At 35.4% G+C, this 15,103-nt stretch overlaps 1 protein-coding gene across 1 annotated transcript in view; it reads right to left on the bottom strand.

Moving 5' to 3' along the window:
• Positions 1-9,677, bottom strand: part of TTLL11 (tubulin tyrosine ligase like 11) — a 52,812-nt gene extending 43,135 nt beyond the window's left edge. Inside the window, exons 1-2 of the mRNA XM_085310831.1 lie at positions 9,597-9,677; positions 7,208-7,341 (exon numbers count right to left, since the gene is read on the bottom strand). Coding sequence (XP_085166957.1) covers positions 7,208-7,339 — 132 coding nt within the window. The 5' untranslated portion in view covers positions 7,340-7,341; positions 9,597-9,677. The remainder of the gene's footprint in view (positions 1-7,207; positions 7,342-9,596) is intronic.
• Between the last annotated feature and the right edge of the window lie 5,426 nt (positions 9,678-15,103).

Raw genomic sequence — 15,103 nt, 5'->3', positions numbered from 1 at the left:
TGTTTGTAGTATCTTGCTGTGAAAGATCTCTGTTTATTAAAGTCAGCTTTAATAACTTGTAAGAGTGCTGATGGAGGACTAAATGGCCCATTTCTGTATTGTTTACAGCTGTTTAAACCTTGACACTTGTATAGCCAGTTCTCTCAGTGCTTTGTAGATATCTATGAACATAGTATAAACCATTATCCCCTCATCTTGAGTTTTTCAATATTATGCCTTAGATTCTTGGGGTGAATAAGGGAAATGGTTTACCTCAAATAGAAATGATGGTAACAGCAATGGGGGAATATCCCTGGTTTGTCAGAACCTAAATATCCTACAGAATTCCAGATGTGGCTTATTAGCTGAAACACAAAATAAAGTGTATTATAGAGAGGTGTGTCCATCCTCACACATAAAGTGGAAATATAAAGGAGGGGAGAAAAAGCTCTGAAGTTCAGATCTACATCCAAATGTGTCAAATTTAAAGGTATTTCAATCTGAAACTTTTGCTCAACCCCCTTGTCATTTGTGCAGACTGATATCAGCAACTTAATTTCTGTGGCATCAACAAGGTTTGGCATTATAACAGAAGAGGAAACAGCCTATTATAGAAGTATCTTTTCAGACACACCAAGCATCTTTTGAGCTTTCGGTTCTAACATACTAAAGAGGGTTACACTACTTCTTGACAGAAGTCCCAAAAAAGTGCTTGACCATTTTTCTTTCCTAAAGAATCTGTTACCTTATCTGTAAGAAAATCAGATAATCTCAGTTGGAACAGATGGTGTTAACGGCTGTCAGACCCAAATAGAATTACTGTAATAAGGCTATTTTGGCCTTTGAACATGTTAAACTGAAACATTCATTCAGCAGAGACTATTTGGAGGCTACTATCAGTCTCAGTTGGATATAGTGAATCAGAATTAAACAAGGCACCAATAACTAACCATTGGATTCAAATCTGCACATCTGAAGACTGCATATATTCACTCAAAACTCTCAAAAAGAGAAAAAGAAAAAAAAACCCAATATACATAACTTTTTATATCAGAGAAAAACAATTACACCATCCAAATTGTTTACATTACTCCCACTCCAAAAAATATACCTAAACTTCACCAGCTTCAACATTTTTTTCTACAAGGACAAAAAAAAAAATCAGAAAGACAGTAACAAGGTCAGTGTAAGGACCTGACATCTGCTAAATACCAGATCCCTCATATTACATGAATATTTTCAAATGTCTAAGTAAGTTCTAGCTCATTTGTTACTTGTATAGTAAAAACAATAACTACAGAGATTTGGATGCCTCTAGAAGGATGAGGAAAATTGAGAAAGAGAGAGAGAGAGATGAAAGAGAAAGAGAGAAAGTCAGGCAAGATTTAGTGTTATCTAAGACCTATTTATAAAACATGTTATGTTTTAGAGCATGTAGCAAGGAAAAAAAAACATATTTTTAAGCCAGTGAAGTTAACGTCTCAAACTTCAGAATTGTGTCAGGAATAAACAAAGCTATCCGAGATACCAGCTGACATAGGACTTTATATATAATGTAGCCTCTCCAAATCCAACTAGTACCAATGATGCTCACATACTGCTACATCAGAGGGCTGTTTGGCAACTGGAATGTGAATTTAATGATCCAGCTGACACACACTAGGAACAAAAAGAAAACCCAAAGAAAGTGGCATTAACTGGCAACTGATCTGGCACTTTCAGTTTTGTGGTCAAGGACTGAGCAAGCAATGGAAAATGAACCACCACGTCACACTCTCAGGCAGTCCTTTAAGTTCCTGGTAAAGCAACAAGGCCACACTGAAAGCAAGCCTGGGTAGCTTCATTCAGTTCTATCACTGTTCTCTGCATTGAGATAGAGCCCATAAGGCTATAAATCTAGCAGCACGGCATTCACAGATATTTATGAGGAAATAAATTGTTAGAGCACAAACTGTAATTTTCAAAATGCAACTACAAAACCCAAGTTTCTCTGAATAGGAAGTGAGAGACTGCAGGTCATGAAATTAATACCAGTGCACAGGCATACGAATTCCCAACATAGGATGCAGCGAAAAAAGTGCAGGATCCAGCCTGACAACTTTATCAGCTACTCACGAGATCCGAAAAATAAAATACTTTAAATCTCTTCTTTTCAAAATGGAGGCATGTCACATTAATACATCAAAATACCACAGACATTCTTAGTCTGGACAATCCTCTTCTTGCATTCACACATTTCAAGACACTAGAACTACACTGCAGTGCCTGCTCATACAATCCAGCCAGCAATAGGCTGAAAGAAGCTGGTGCCATCATTTCATGCATAAGCCCGCCCTCTCTCTGGCAGCAATTGGAGATTGACTTTAAAATGCCTGAGGATACAAACTAACAAAGAAAAAACAATCAATTGCCACAATCAGCCCTGGCACTGCAGAATGAAGAACTGGAACACAGAAAAAGGCTGACTACCACTAAGAAAACCACGATTTTTCCGACAGAACTCTCTTTTCTGTGACTACGTAAGGCAACTGATCCACACTATTTAGTGCTCCTCTGACATTTCCAATGACTGAAGTACTTCTGGTTCCATTCTATCCAATTATTCATTTTACTGAGAATCAGATTACTAAAAGCCTTCCTACTAACCACAGCTTGAATTCCAGTATAATTATTTAGACCAGGATTTTTCTCCTGGACAAGTGATCACACTAATGCAATGCAAGATCCTTCATCAAAATAGGTCACTTGAAGGGCCAAAACAACTCAATGAAGATTAGGCTTACATRAACAGTATATGAATAAATAAGTCAAATTAGATCAGTGGCCCTAGATGTGCAAAATAAGGAAAGCAGGATTTTATCTCTTTGTACTTTTCATCACAAAAGAATAATCTTCCCCCTCAAGGATATTACAGTGCACACCAGAGGATTCTTTCTAGTTCACAATTTGTTAAAGTTAGCATCCCAGTAAGTATTTGATTAATCTTAAAGATTCACTACTAAACATGCTGTACTACACTTCTAGTCATACACACACAAAGTGCCAATTGTGGTCTACTAGGGCMGAAAGTAATACAGACTCTCTCTCTCCATTACAAGAATAAGGACAGTTTGCCTCCTGTTCCCCATTTCTATTGTTCAYGCCTCAGGCTACTTTTACTCTGCTACAGCAGCACTTTTTTGAAAAAGATAATGCTTTCTGGGGACTATTGTTGAAGATGCAACGGCAACCTGCTTTTGAAATACTGCATTTTAACAGACACTGTTGTTTGAGTTCAGAACAAGATATGTGCTTACTACAGAGAGAGACCAGAATAAAAAAAATGAACCAGTATAAATGACACATGCTTCTAACCTGCTAGCTCCAAAGAATAAAGCAAGACATTTCTCTCTATTATGTTTTTAACATCAGAGAAGACACTAACTCATTCTTCTGACCAGTGAAGACAGRAGAAGCATCTTATAAAAAGTTTGCCTAGAGAACAGATGATTCACTTTTCAATCCAAACTAATTGGAGAGAGATGCAACATGCTTCAATTTGGAGTGTGTGTGTGTCTGTATGTTTTTTTTAAATTACAATACTTGTGACATTTAATACAGTCATGGTTCCAGAAAACAGCACKGGGATATCTGGCAAAATGAYAAACTAACTCAATTGATTCAGTCAYGGAAGCCATTCTAGGGAAAATAAGATCCCAAGACAAGGTTATTTGCAACAAAGGTCTTAATTCAAAACTAGACAAGTTGACTTCATATACTGGCTTCTTATACTATCAGTGAAGATCATGATGCTACACTTAACTCTTTCCATGATTCATTTAACTGGAAAGGAAAGGACATCATTTTTCACCATACACAGCAAAGCCTCCTGAAACTGAGAAACTTCTGCACTGTATACATCCTTCTCTCAGCCATTTGTCTTTCAAGGTTAGTATCTGAGTATGTTTCAAGATCTGCTTAAAAAGCATTCTGGATGTTATTCAAGCCTTCTAATCTATTAGTCCATCAAAACTTACATATTCCAGACATAKGTAAGACCTTGAGGGGATGGGGGGGAAGGAAGAGAGAAGGATAGTAATCCAGACTCAGTCTGTTTTCAGCAGACTGACTCTCTTGAGGAAAGTGGATGGGYACTTGATCTTCAAGGAAATTCCAGTCTTCTTCAAATTCTCCGCAATCTCCTCAACTATACTCTTTCAAATTCCCGTTATGAGAAGGCTTGTCCAAACTGAGCAAAATCAGTCATGCAGGAAAAAAAATCACGTGAAATGAGATAYTTCTGTGCAATTAGCTTTATAGAAGCAAATTATCTTTAAAAACATGTTAACTATTTATAGTCAACAGTGAGGGAGAGTATAATGTCTAATGGAATGCAAATCTAGTACAATTTCAGACTTATCTTTCATGAGTAAAACACTGATTGAACGAATATGTGGATCTGAAAAAATATATAAAATGAACTGCAAGATTTGACACCACACAGGCCAGAATATTTAAGCCTAATTGTCTAAGAGGCATCCAATAACTGAAAACGTTATTAAACCACCAAAAATATGCTGTGTTGAAAATTAGATGTCCAAATTAGWTTCTTATTAAAAATTAATCACACTAGGCCTATTCATCATCCTCAAAGACCATGCACAGGAGGCAGCATGAGAGCAACCAAGGTCCTAGTTCCTAGTTTGAATCCCAAGCTGATTACTTTTTAGAAACTAGAGTTTCCTATTAAAAACRAGTTCTTATCAGTGCCGAGATTCCAACAGATTCTTTTCTGATAGTTAGTGTAGTAATAACCAACATAGCTTCTGATAAATGTGTTTATYTGTAACTCACCTTCTGATACAATGACATGCTAGCAGGCAATGTTTTACAAGGTAAAAATACGTAAATATTAAAAATAGCTAAATACATATTTACTGAGTAAAACTTTAAAATTATTGTTAAAAATACTTATCACTATTTCAGCTTACTATGAATGCTGTTAAGGGAACTATAATTTTGCTGGTATTTTCCAATATGAACTCCATCTTCAGCAAACTGTTGAGAGCAGCTCTCTCAATGATTGCTGGCTTTTAAAACACACAAGATTAATATTAGATTGGCCATGCCCACATTTTCCACGTGGGGTTACATATGCAGGAAAATGGGAACAGGAAAAACCTGATGGCATTCAGTTAAGTTATTTATATATATGTACGATAAAAGTTCATTAGCTTCACTATATAACTGAGGCATAGTAAGAATATTTGAGATAGAGTTGTTTTGATATGTTGTGCCTCAGGAGGAGGTAGCAAGATTGAAATTCTCAATGAATTTCTTCTTTCAGTAGTCATTTATAATACAGGCAAAATCTCATAGGCATTAATTTCTCAGTCCAGTCCTTCAAGACAAAATGCTGTACTATGAATGGCATCAAATTATCTTCTCCTTCCTAACTTACATCTATGCTGCAACAGAAGTTGTGACATTTGGTAATTAACTTTACTATAACCAGCACGAATGCCAATAATACTGAAGCCACAGCAACACAATTTTCAGAATGACTTCTCTACTTAGTTGCTAAAGTCCATGACAATATAGCCTCACTTTTAGAAGTACCTGAGATGGTTAACTCATCTTTCGCTCAGGTAAATATCCAAATGGCAATCGCATACTCAAAAGTATGACAGTTCCTGTAAGGGTATGTTTAAAATGCAGGCACCGCCCATGCTGTATAGAACCCATTTGTGAAAAAAATGAAAACTCAGCCTTTGAGAGATGACATTTTCAGCAGCATAAGGGTCCCTCAGTTGTAAAGTGAACAAACAAAAAATATACATGCACACATAAACAACAGAAAAGATTTGAAAGCTCCAACTGAGAAATCAGAAAAAGACAAGTGAAAAGGGTTCTGAATCATTTAGGATTCACAATGGATTTAGGATTTTTTTGTTTTGTGTTTTTTCTTGTTTTGGAAGGGTTACATTAAAAACTTCTGTTAAGTAGAACATAAACTTTTACAACATAAAATATAGTGTTTGATAACAAGAACTGTGCTTTTCTCAAAAAACAGATGGAAGAACATATGCAAAGGAAATTCTGAGGAACGTGTTACTGGACATCTGTTATTCTTGGAACAAAAATCAAATCCTCTTCACTAACAGTTCATCCAGAGATAAAAATTTATTTCTTTACAGTGCCACCTGCTGACAGCACGCAAGTACAGTACATTTAGCCTGATTGCAGATCACATTTCTGTATGTTGCTCAGTTTAATCAGTGCGTTTTAACTGAGACAAGAATAATTCCCAAAAGAATCATAGCTAAAACCCCAGTGCATCATTTTGAAAGTTTATTCTATGTTATTTTCACTTGTTTACTGTCATGCCTAAATTGATTGCATAACTTACGCTTTTACAAATTGGTCTTAGCAGTGCCATGGCAGTGGTAGAGCACACTTGAAGAGTACATACTAAATGATGATCATGGATTTAATTGGATTGTGGAAATGATAATTATCTAAAAAGTTACATATAGTATAGAAGTCTAATAAAGTCCATACCTTTTCCTGCTCACTTTTCCAAGCAGAGGATACTGTAGAATACAAGAATGCACTGGGCGAGTCAGACAGGGTTAAAACAAACACATACAATATTTTTAAAATGTCTGCAATAACAGAACTGAACACCAACACACAGTATTTTTTTCCAAAAAGCTGAAAAAGAATGGCATGTTATTACATTTTGAATATTTAAACAAAGTAACAGTCTGACAAGACATTCAAGCAATTATCAGAAAGATCTGCATATATTTAAAATAACACACAACAAAATACTGATTTGAAGAATTCAAATAAAACAGGCAGGATGGACTAACTAGATTTTGGTGGTAATGAACCTGAGGAGATAACACAGTCYACAAACTGCAGTATTAGAACTTCCCAACACTTAGTCCTCTTAAACTCAGTAGAATATGTAGGGGAAGGATTTATGTTTCTACTTGTTTAATTTTCAAACATCTCTTCTGGTATTGCAGGGAAGCTTAATTCTTTAAAATTTATTCTAGAACATAATAAACAGCAGCAGTTCATYTGGACTATGTCTGATCTCAGGCAAAAGCAAAACAATGTCATCCACAGCACCTATGTAAGTAAGATGTTTAATAATATAATAGAAATGAAAAAAAATAAAAAATGACATGGCCACAACATGCAAAAAAGTTATATTATTCTGAGAGTAAAAGTAATCTACCTCTTTCTCAAAGAAGGAAAATTCATCTGGCAGAATCCAGGATCGAGGGTAGAAGTTATATTCAAGAGGAAACAGATATTGCATTGTTCGCACAGCCCGACTCAGTGTAATTTTACGTACCATCTCTGTCATCCCTAGGAAAAATAATAGATATTATTTAAAGGCAATGAAAAGTTGTCACTGAAGCCCCATTGTAAAAGTAAATTGTTACGTCATTACTCACCATATAGGCAGGTCCTCTTGCCAATGCTTTCAGTATAGCTGAAACTCTTTAACTAGTCTGACAAAAAATTTGTAGCACTCCCCTGACATTTTATAACGTATATATTAATGTATCATATGAGAAGCACTTTAAATTAGTTGTCCAAAACAGCACTCAGAATAATAAAGGGAAGTGCCTTAGTCTAATAGTAATAACTGCCTTTGCTGTAGTTCACAACTAATGTCTTGGTTTGATAACATTCCAAGAATAGGAAAAAATTCYATTTAAATATAAGAAACCATTTTGTATTTAAAAAATGCATTCGTATTGCATCCATGTAAGCAATTATGTCAGACAAAGTTTTTGTGTGCAACAGAACTTAGGAAATGCTTTCTTGTAGCTTTGAATCTGGTTTATCCCACATCCAGACCAGCGTGAGTTCTGATGAAAGCTTTTTCCAAGGTTAGAGCATTCACAGCATTACTCTCTTGTGTTGATTTATATGCTGTCAAATGTTACAACTTGGTTCATGCTGCAGCTTCTTTCTCAGTGAGAACAACTGTGGGCTTTCTCTACAACCTTACCAGCAAATTTCCACCTCTGTTGAATATGGTTGATTTTGGCCAATGGGTTCCAGAGCTTCACAGAGGAGAGAGAAAGCAACAGGGAACATGCAGACAACAAAAACTGCCAGTCTTATTTCCCTGGAAATGTGACTAAAAAGCTATCTTTATGAAAAAAGTCTTTCTGAGGACCAAATCTTAAAAAAAAAAATTTTTAATGCCTCACAAGTAAATAACAGAAGTACCAAGACCTCTTTTCAGGAGAAAGAATTTAGCAAAACCCAACATCAGATTAGAGCTACATTCCTAAAATGAATGTTTAGTTCTGAAGGACTCTTCACTCTGTTTTCCTTGAGGGCTACACACTCTGCCTCCTTACCACATAGGAGCCAGAACACAGCGAGGGTAATATTCACACAATACTATGTGATTTAAGCCACCAGAAAACCACACTATTTGACATTTGAATGTGAACTGCTTATAGATAGAAGAAAGTCAAGGTAATCATAGCATAAAGCTCAATATCTGAGGTTTCTTATTCTCACAGCATACTAATAGCTGCAATAAATCTGAAGCAAAGGGCTTAGACAAGTCAGTACAGAAGCTCTTAGCTATTGTTTAGGGAGATCTCAACTGGGATTAAATGAGACATAAGGAAGCTTAAAAAAGTAGAATAGTCGTAATAAGATGAGGGCTGACATGAACTCTTCAATACTAAAAAATCCACTCGAGGAACTCTGCTTCTCCCTGAAATAGGCCAGAGTTCAAAACAAAACAGATTTTTTTCCAYAATGAAACAAAAACTAATTAAAATATTCAACACCGTTACTGGTGTTAAATAACACATAATAACTCTATACTTACTTCACTTAAATCATATCCTAAACCTCAGTTTTCTGACACAAGTCAGAGAACATTTGAGAATCTTTTTTAGTATGTGACTAACCAAAAATCATGAATATGACCTCATTGTACAATATTTAGAAGAAGAGAACAGAAACGTTGCCTTTTTACTTTTACAGAGCTGGGCTTTAACTTGTCACATAGTCTAACGCTAATCTCATGTATACTTGTAATGTTGAAAGGCTTACTCTACAATCCAAAAAGAATGAACACCAAATTCAGATATACTATTTTCTCTTCATATCATCTCCAGTCTATTCAGATTTATCAAAATCTGCAGATGAGAAATCCACTGGACTCTAAACAAATTCCATCTGTTATTACGCTTCTAATAAATTAAGTATCGGATAACCCATAGAGAAGTAACAATAGGAAGTCCAAAAGATGATATAGCAGAAGAAGGACCAAGACTGACCTAATATTAAGGGGGAAAAAAAAACACCCAAACAACAGATAACAACAAATAAGCCTATTTGTCCTAGAGTTTCTTACAAGACCCCCTCACCTCCACACAAGTTACAAAGACTCATCTTCATGATAATCAGCTCTATTCCCACCTTCCCTCCTAAATCCCCACCTAAGCAGAAATCACCTACCAAAAATGATAACAATACTACCATTTGGGTTGTCAGGTGATTCAGAAGAAAACAGTAAAACAAAAATAGTTAAAATTATCATGTTTTTAAAGCAGTTGTTCAAGTCAGAAACAGAAGTAAGGTACCTGGAAACTTGTTGACTTGACCTGAGAATATATCATTATCATGAAATGATACCCCATGCCAATAGATATCACATGGCAAACGTCTGCCAAATGGAAACTGCAAAAGAGATAAGAGAAGTTTTGAAACAAAATGGCAACATCTGTTCATTACTTTTAAGTAAAAAAGCATAAAGCATAAAGCATTCAAAGAATAGCATTCTGTCAAAACAAAAAATGTTTTATATTTTGGTTGCAAAACAGAATACTTTGTTCAGTTAAGTTACTAAAATTCAAGAAGGGATGTAACTGCAGTGTACTGTCTGAGCAAGCTAGATTACACGATGTCCAAGCTGCAATAAATTTAAAATACATATTCAAAGAAAGATATTTAAGTGAAGTAACTATATCTAATTATTTATTGAGTGTATATATTTTACCTATTAAAGACTAGAGTGATTATTCCAACAATATTAAATAGTCTAATAGCTTAAGAGTTTCTTTTGCCATTCATCCAAGATTCGACCATGAATCTCCAATGGTAACTGGAGCACCTTATCATATGGGATACATTCACAACAATTTATTATGTTATTAGATTACATCTTTTTCAAACAATATGCCATAATTACAGCTACAGCATTTTCAGGATCCAATTCTATTAAATATCCATCATCTTAAACACCCCATGATTTCAAAATAGTTAACATATTTAAAGAAACACTGCAAGTGTACCTTAATAACCACAGCATGTTGCAGAAACTACTTGTTCTTTATCCCAAATGTATTTTTTTTCCTTTATGGTATTCCCTTAAGCACTGGATTCCTTTTCAGTACAAGAGAAAAAAGAACTTCATAAAGGTTTTGAGTGAATTACTTCCTTTATTTGCTACTTTAATTAAAATTTCAGCTTATTCACTAAACAGCTTTGAAAATTAAATTTAAAATGCTAATTTAGTGATGCATCCTTTCTCTATTTCCTTACTGATAGGGATGAAACACATTATATAACACAGCTAGAGGATTCTTCACTTATTTCATTATTATTCAGTCTGCAAAAATATGGTTTTGTACACACGAAAATTAATTCTGTTAGACTCTGAAAGACAATCAGTGGCCTTAACCTCCTTCCACAGCTGTATGCAGAATACAGATTCAGGATTAGGTCTCAGACTGCCCTTCTCTCTAAAACCTGAACAATTTATTTATTTATTAAATGAAATTGAAAGGGAAAGAGTRAAATTTGCATTTATATAACATCTTTCATCTACAGAGGATATCAGAGCATTTTATGAATGCTGCACAGAAATCATTTCACAACAGATGAAGCACCTCTGCACTGGAAAATGGAAGCCATTTTACACCAGAATCCACAGTTCGGATAGCATAGCAGCCTCTCTGCTTCTGACAAATCAAAATTATTTGGCTTTATCTAACAATGGAACCAGACTGATCTCCTGAATGAGCCGGGAAGGATTCTTTATCGTTTGCATCACATTTTAACACAGGAATAGTGTTTAGAAAAAACCAAGTTGGACTATTTGGCTCTCTCTGGCAGTGCTAGACAGATATAAAATCATCCTATACCTGGTAAAACAGGCTTTTCTGCCATCTCCCCRGCTTATAGTGCAGGGGACTATCTAAAAAGAAAGGTGGATTACTGARCCAATCCTGCCTCCTCAGAGTATCTTCCACCTAACCCCACGAGCTCGGAGTCAGCCGAAGCCGCCTCGGACCTCTCTAACCGACGTCCAAGCCACGGTGCTCACAGCCAGAGGGTGGGGGACGCACGGCTGCAGGCGCACGTAGGGCACGGCTGCGATGGAGCCATCGTGCCTCCACCTGCCCAGTGCGGTCCTCAGAAATGCAAACAACTTTCAGATTGCAGTCAATTCACTAACTCTTTAAGGCATTTATTTTAAATCTTTTTTATTTGGACRTGGAGGGCATTCATCAGAACAAAAATTGGAAGGCCACAAAGTGAACAAATTTGTTTTCACAACTCTGACAAAATTAATAATCAATCATAGTCAAATTCATCTGACAGGTCATTTCTACCTTTTGATTGGAAGCCAATAATTTAAACTCTGTCTCATGGGTCACATCAGTCTGTTCCATGATGTTTAATGACAAGTTAAATAACTCTTGGCTTCTAGTCAGCTTTTCCTACCACGAAACTTCAAACTATTTCTATGCCTCTGTGCATCTACTGAACAGTGAGACAACGAAACACTTAATGCTGGGATATTTTGATGTCTGAGACATCTGCTTCTTCCATTTTCCTCATAACTGAAAGCCAGCTGAAGAAATAATTTATTAAGTGATGAATAAACTCAGAATGCAAGCTCAATTTGTGCCCATTATCTCATTTGGCGTATCATGTCCATTTAAAGAATCTGACACACTAAATCAAATAGTCCAATCTAACGATGTTAATAATTGCTCCAACAGCATGCACATTAAAAGGCACTGCAGAATTTTAAAAGGTCCATCTCTGTACATTACTCAAGATATGGCTATCATAGTTGATAATTTAATCTACTCAGGATTTCCATAGCTGAAAACAATATAATTTTTCTATCTGTGGTATGAACGCCTGAAAAATGTTATGATATAAAGGAAGAAAGTAGAAAACTACCTCCAGAAACATCAGGATTTAAATATACATATTTCATTAAAACTTCTAATATATTTTTCTCATTATTTTTGCAGATCATACCAGAAACAATACATGTGTTCCCTCTGCTGGCTCTGCCATAATAGTAATACTATTTGCAAAGCTGTTTGGCCACCAAGGATAGCTGTTTGAAGAAACACTCTAGTGCTACTTTTCTAAACATTTGAAGGGGAGCACTACTAAATTAATTGGTATTTTCCATTACTATGCACTTTATGCAGTTATTTATGTCAGCACTGAGCAGGTCTGAAGGGCTATTTATTTTGCTCTGCAGCATTTATTCCAGGCAACAAAGAACTGTGCATATTGTTTATTGAAGAAATTTCAGATATCAGCAACACCACTGTTCATTAAGTTGGTTAAACCTGTGCTACTTAAGCATAAGGTCATTCTCTCAAAGAAAAATGCCTTTGATCCCAAAGGGATTCTAAAGTGCTTTAAAAGCTAGCTATATAGGAATCATTTCATCAGAAGTTGTCTCTTAGATGAAACATGGCAACTTATGCACAGCAGAAGTATGCAATACTTCATGTTGAGGGTGAACATTAAAGTTAATGGAAACTGCAGGACCAAGAATGAACGGACTGAACTCGGAACAGAAAGCTCTGTAATTCAAATCTGGGCCACTGCTATACTTAAAAGCACTTTTCTGATGCGGCTACGGGAGTATGCGAGACTGTCAGTGATAACAAATGTTAGTTACACCAGCAAAACTGAACTAGTGCCAAAGCAGTAGAGTTGGACAGATATTTATGGTTTTTGCAGAGGCAGGGGTTAAATAAATCCATATTGTTATTTTAAAAAGCCAATTAAAAAGTATAAAAAGAACAAGTTCTCCCTCCTCAAACCTGTTCCACTATACTAGAGATTTTCTAATGGTGTCACATAGTTACAGCTATTGCTCTGTAATATATACCKCATTTTCAGCTGTCCAAATACCACATGGGAAATCTTGGGGAAATTGGGGGTATCTCATTATCTAGATTGATTTTTTACATGCAAGTGAGAAGCAGAATTTTGTGAAAATAAGACTTGAATATTGTCAGTTGAAAAGTACTCTTGCCRTTACCCATCTCACAGCAAAAAGGTTTTAAAAGTTATGGAATATCTCAGATATAAATGGAGAATTCACCCACACGCAGGAACCRACAATTTTAACTTTTCTTCCACGCGTGGGCAGATTAGTCTTTCCCATTCTAGCTGTTCAATAAAGAACACAGTTAGCATATTGAGAAATGCTATTTGTGTTACTGAAAATAAAACAAAAAAAAACTAAATATCAGTCTACTTTAAAATTGCAAACATGGCATTGACATAGTATTACCTGGCATTAGATAAACTCTACTACAACACAGCATTTATTAGGGAACCTCCTACATTACAGCTAACTGCCATTGAGATACTGACCAACCTGTTCAGCCACATCAGGGTTGATGCTCATTTTCATCAATGCTAYTTAAATCAAAACACAATTATTACTAACACTCCATGTCTGTGATGCATTAAACCTTGTCACCGGTTTTGAGGATACAACTCCTTTCTAACCATTTTTTCACAGTTCTATTGGGGACCAAAAGTTTGAACATGTTGACATTTCTATCAAAAAAAACCCAAAGAGCACTACTAACTCCTTTGCTTACACCGTTACATGCACAACAACCTCTGAATGAGAATATCCTTCCTCCAGACCTTACTTAGAGGTCAGAATATCTGAGCGGGAAAAAGCAATATTTTAGAGGAATTTCATTCAGTTAAGGGTTTGGTATCTTAAGCGTCTAGTAATTTTGATCTCTAAACTGATTTGAAACATATGCATCAATAGGAGAAAATATCTTCTTGATAAAAAAAAAGTCACATTCATGTGTATTTCCCTCTTTATTATAACAAGATGAAAATTTCACAAAAGCATTACAGTAACTTTACAAGAAATGAATTATTAACCATTTAGATAGTACAGTCAAATATCTCAAAATTCAATATTTGATCTCTTCTTTATTAAGAAGAGTACAAAGAGGCCAGAAGTGAAAGCAACAGACTAAATGAAAAATATTGACTGAATTAACGGATGGAGGAGAAACGATATTAAGGGAGACAATAAACAAAAAAAGCTTAAGTAAAGCCAAAAGTGATCGCTATTGTTGGATACAGAGAAAGGAAGAGAATGCTGATAATACAGTGCAGATATTCAAGAAGATAACAAGAGCTGTGAAACTAGTCAATTCATGGGACAGAACACTGAGCACARAGAATCCAGGCAATCAGATATACTCAGCAGTCAAAACTCTGGCAATAGAGAAAACAAAAATCAACCAGTAAATGTATCTCATTACTAACATAATCAGTAAGGCTAACTTAAATCAGTATTTCAGAAGCTCTCACTAGAATAGTATCCAGGCACTTTGAATATGAAACTTTGCCATAAAAACAAAGAAATTAAATGYAAGGTCACCCTTGTTCTGTACATCTCTGACTAAAAGACTGAAGCAAAACTGCTGACAGACACTCAATGGGTACATTTAGGGATAAGAGAAGTATATCATATTTTAATTTCATTACATGAAATTAAAATAGTAGTGCTTTGCTACTATTTTGCAGTAAGAGAAGGATCTGAGAGCTGCAGCTTTTGTGTAATGAGATTTTGAAACTCTCTTTTAAATAACAAAAATATTGAAATAACATCTTATAAAGATAGAAAATGAGAAAGCATTAAACTCTTCATGGCAGGAAGCATATAAGTCTTTGTGGTATTAAGCACTCTGGACATTATGAACAAACACAAGTATATCCTCCAGAAAATAGTTCAGTAGGTTTTTAAATGTCAGCTTAAAACAATTCAGAATACACTATACACCTC

Source organism: Rhea americana, unplaced genomic scaffold (genome assembly GCF_003343005.1).
Source record: "Rhea americana isolate MKP2758 unplaced genomic scaffold, rheAme1 scaffold_328, whole genome shotgun sequence".
Lineage (NCBI taxonomy): Eukaryota > Metazoa > Chordata > Aves > Rheiformes > Rheidae > Rhea > Rhea americana.
Note: the sequence above shows the minus strand (reverse complement) of the source record. Positions and strands in the feature narration are given on the sequence as shown.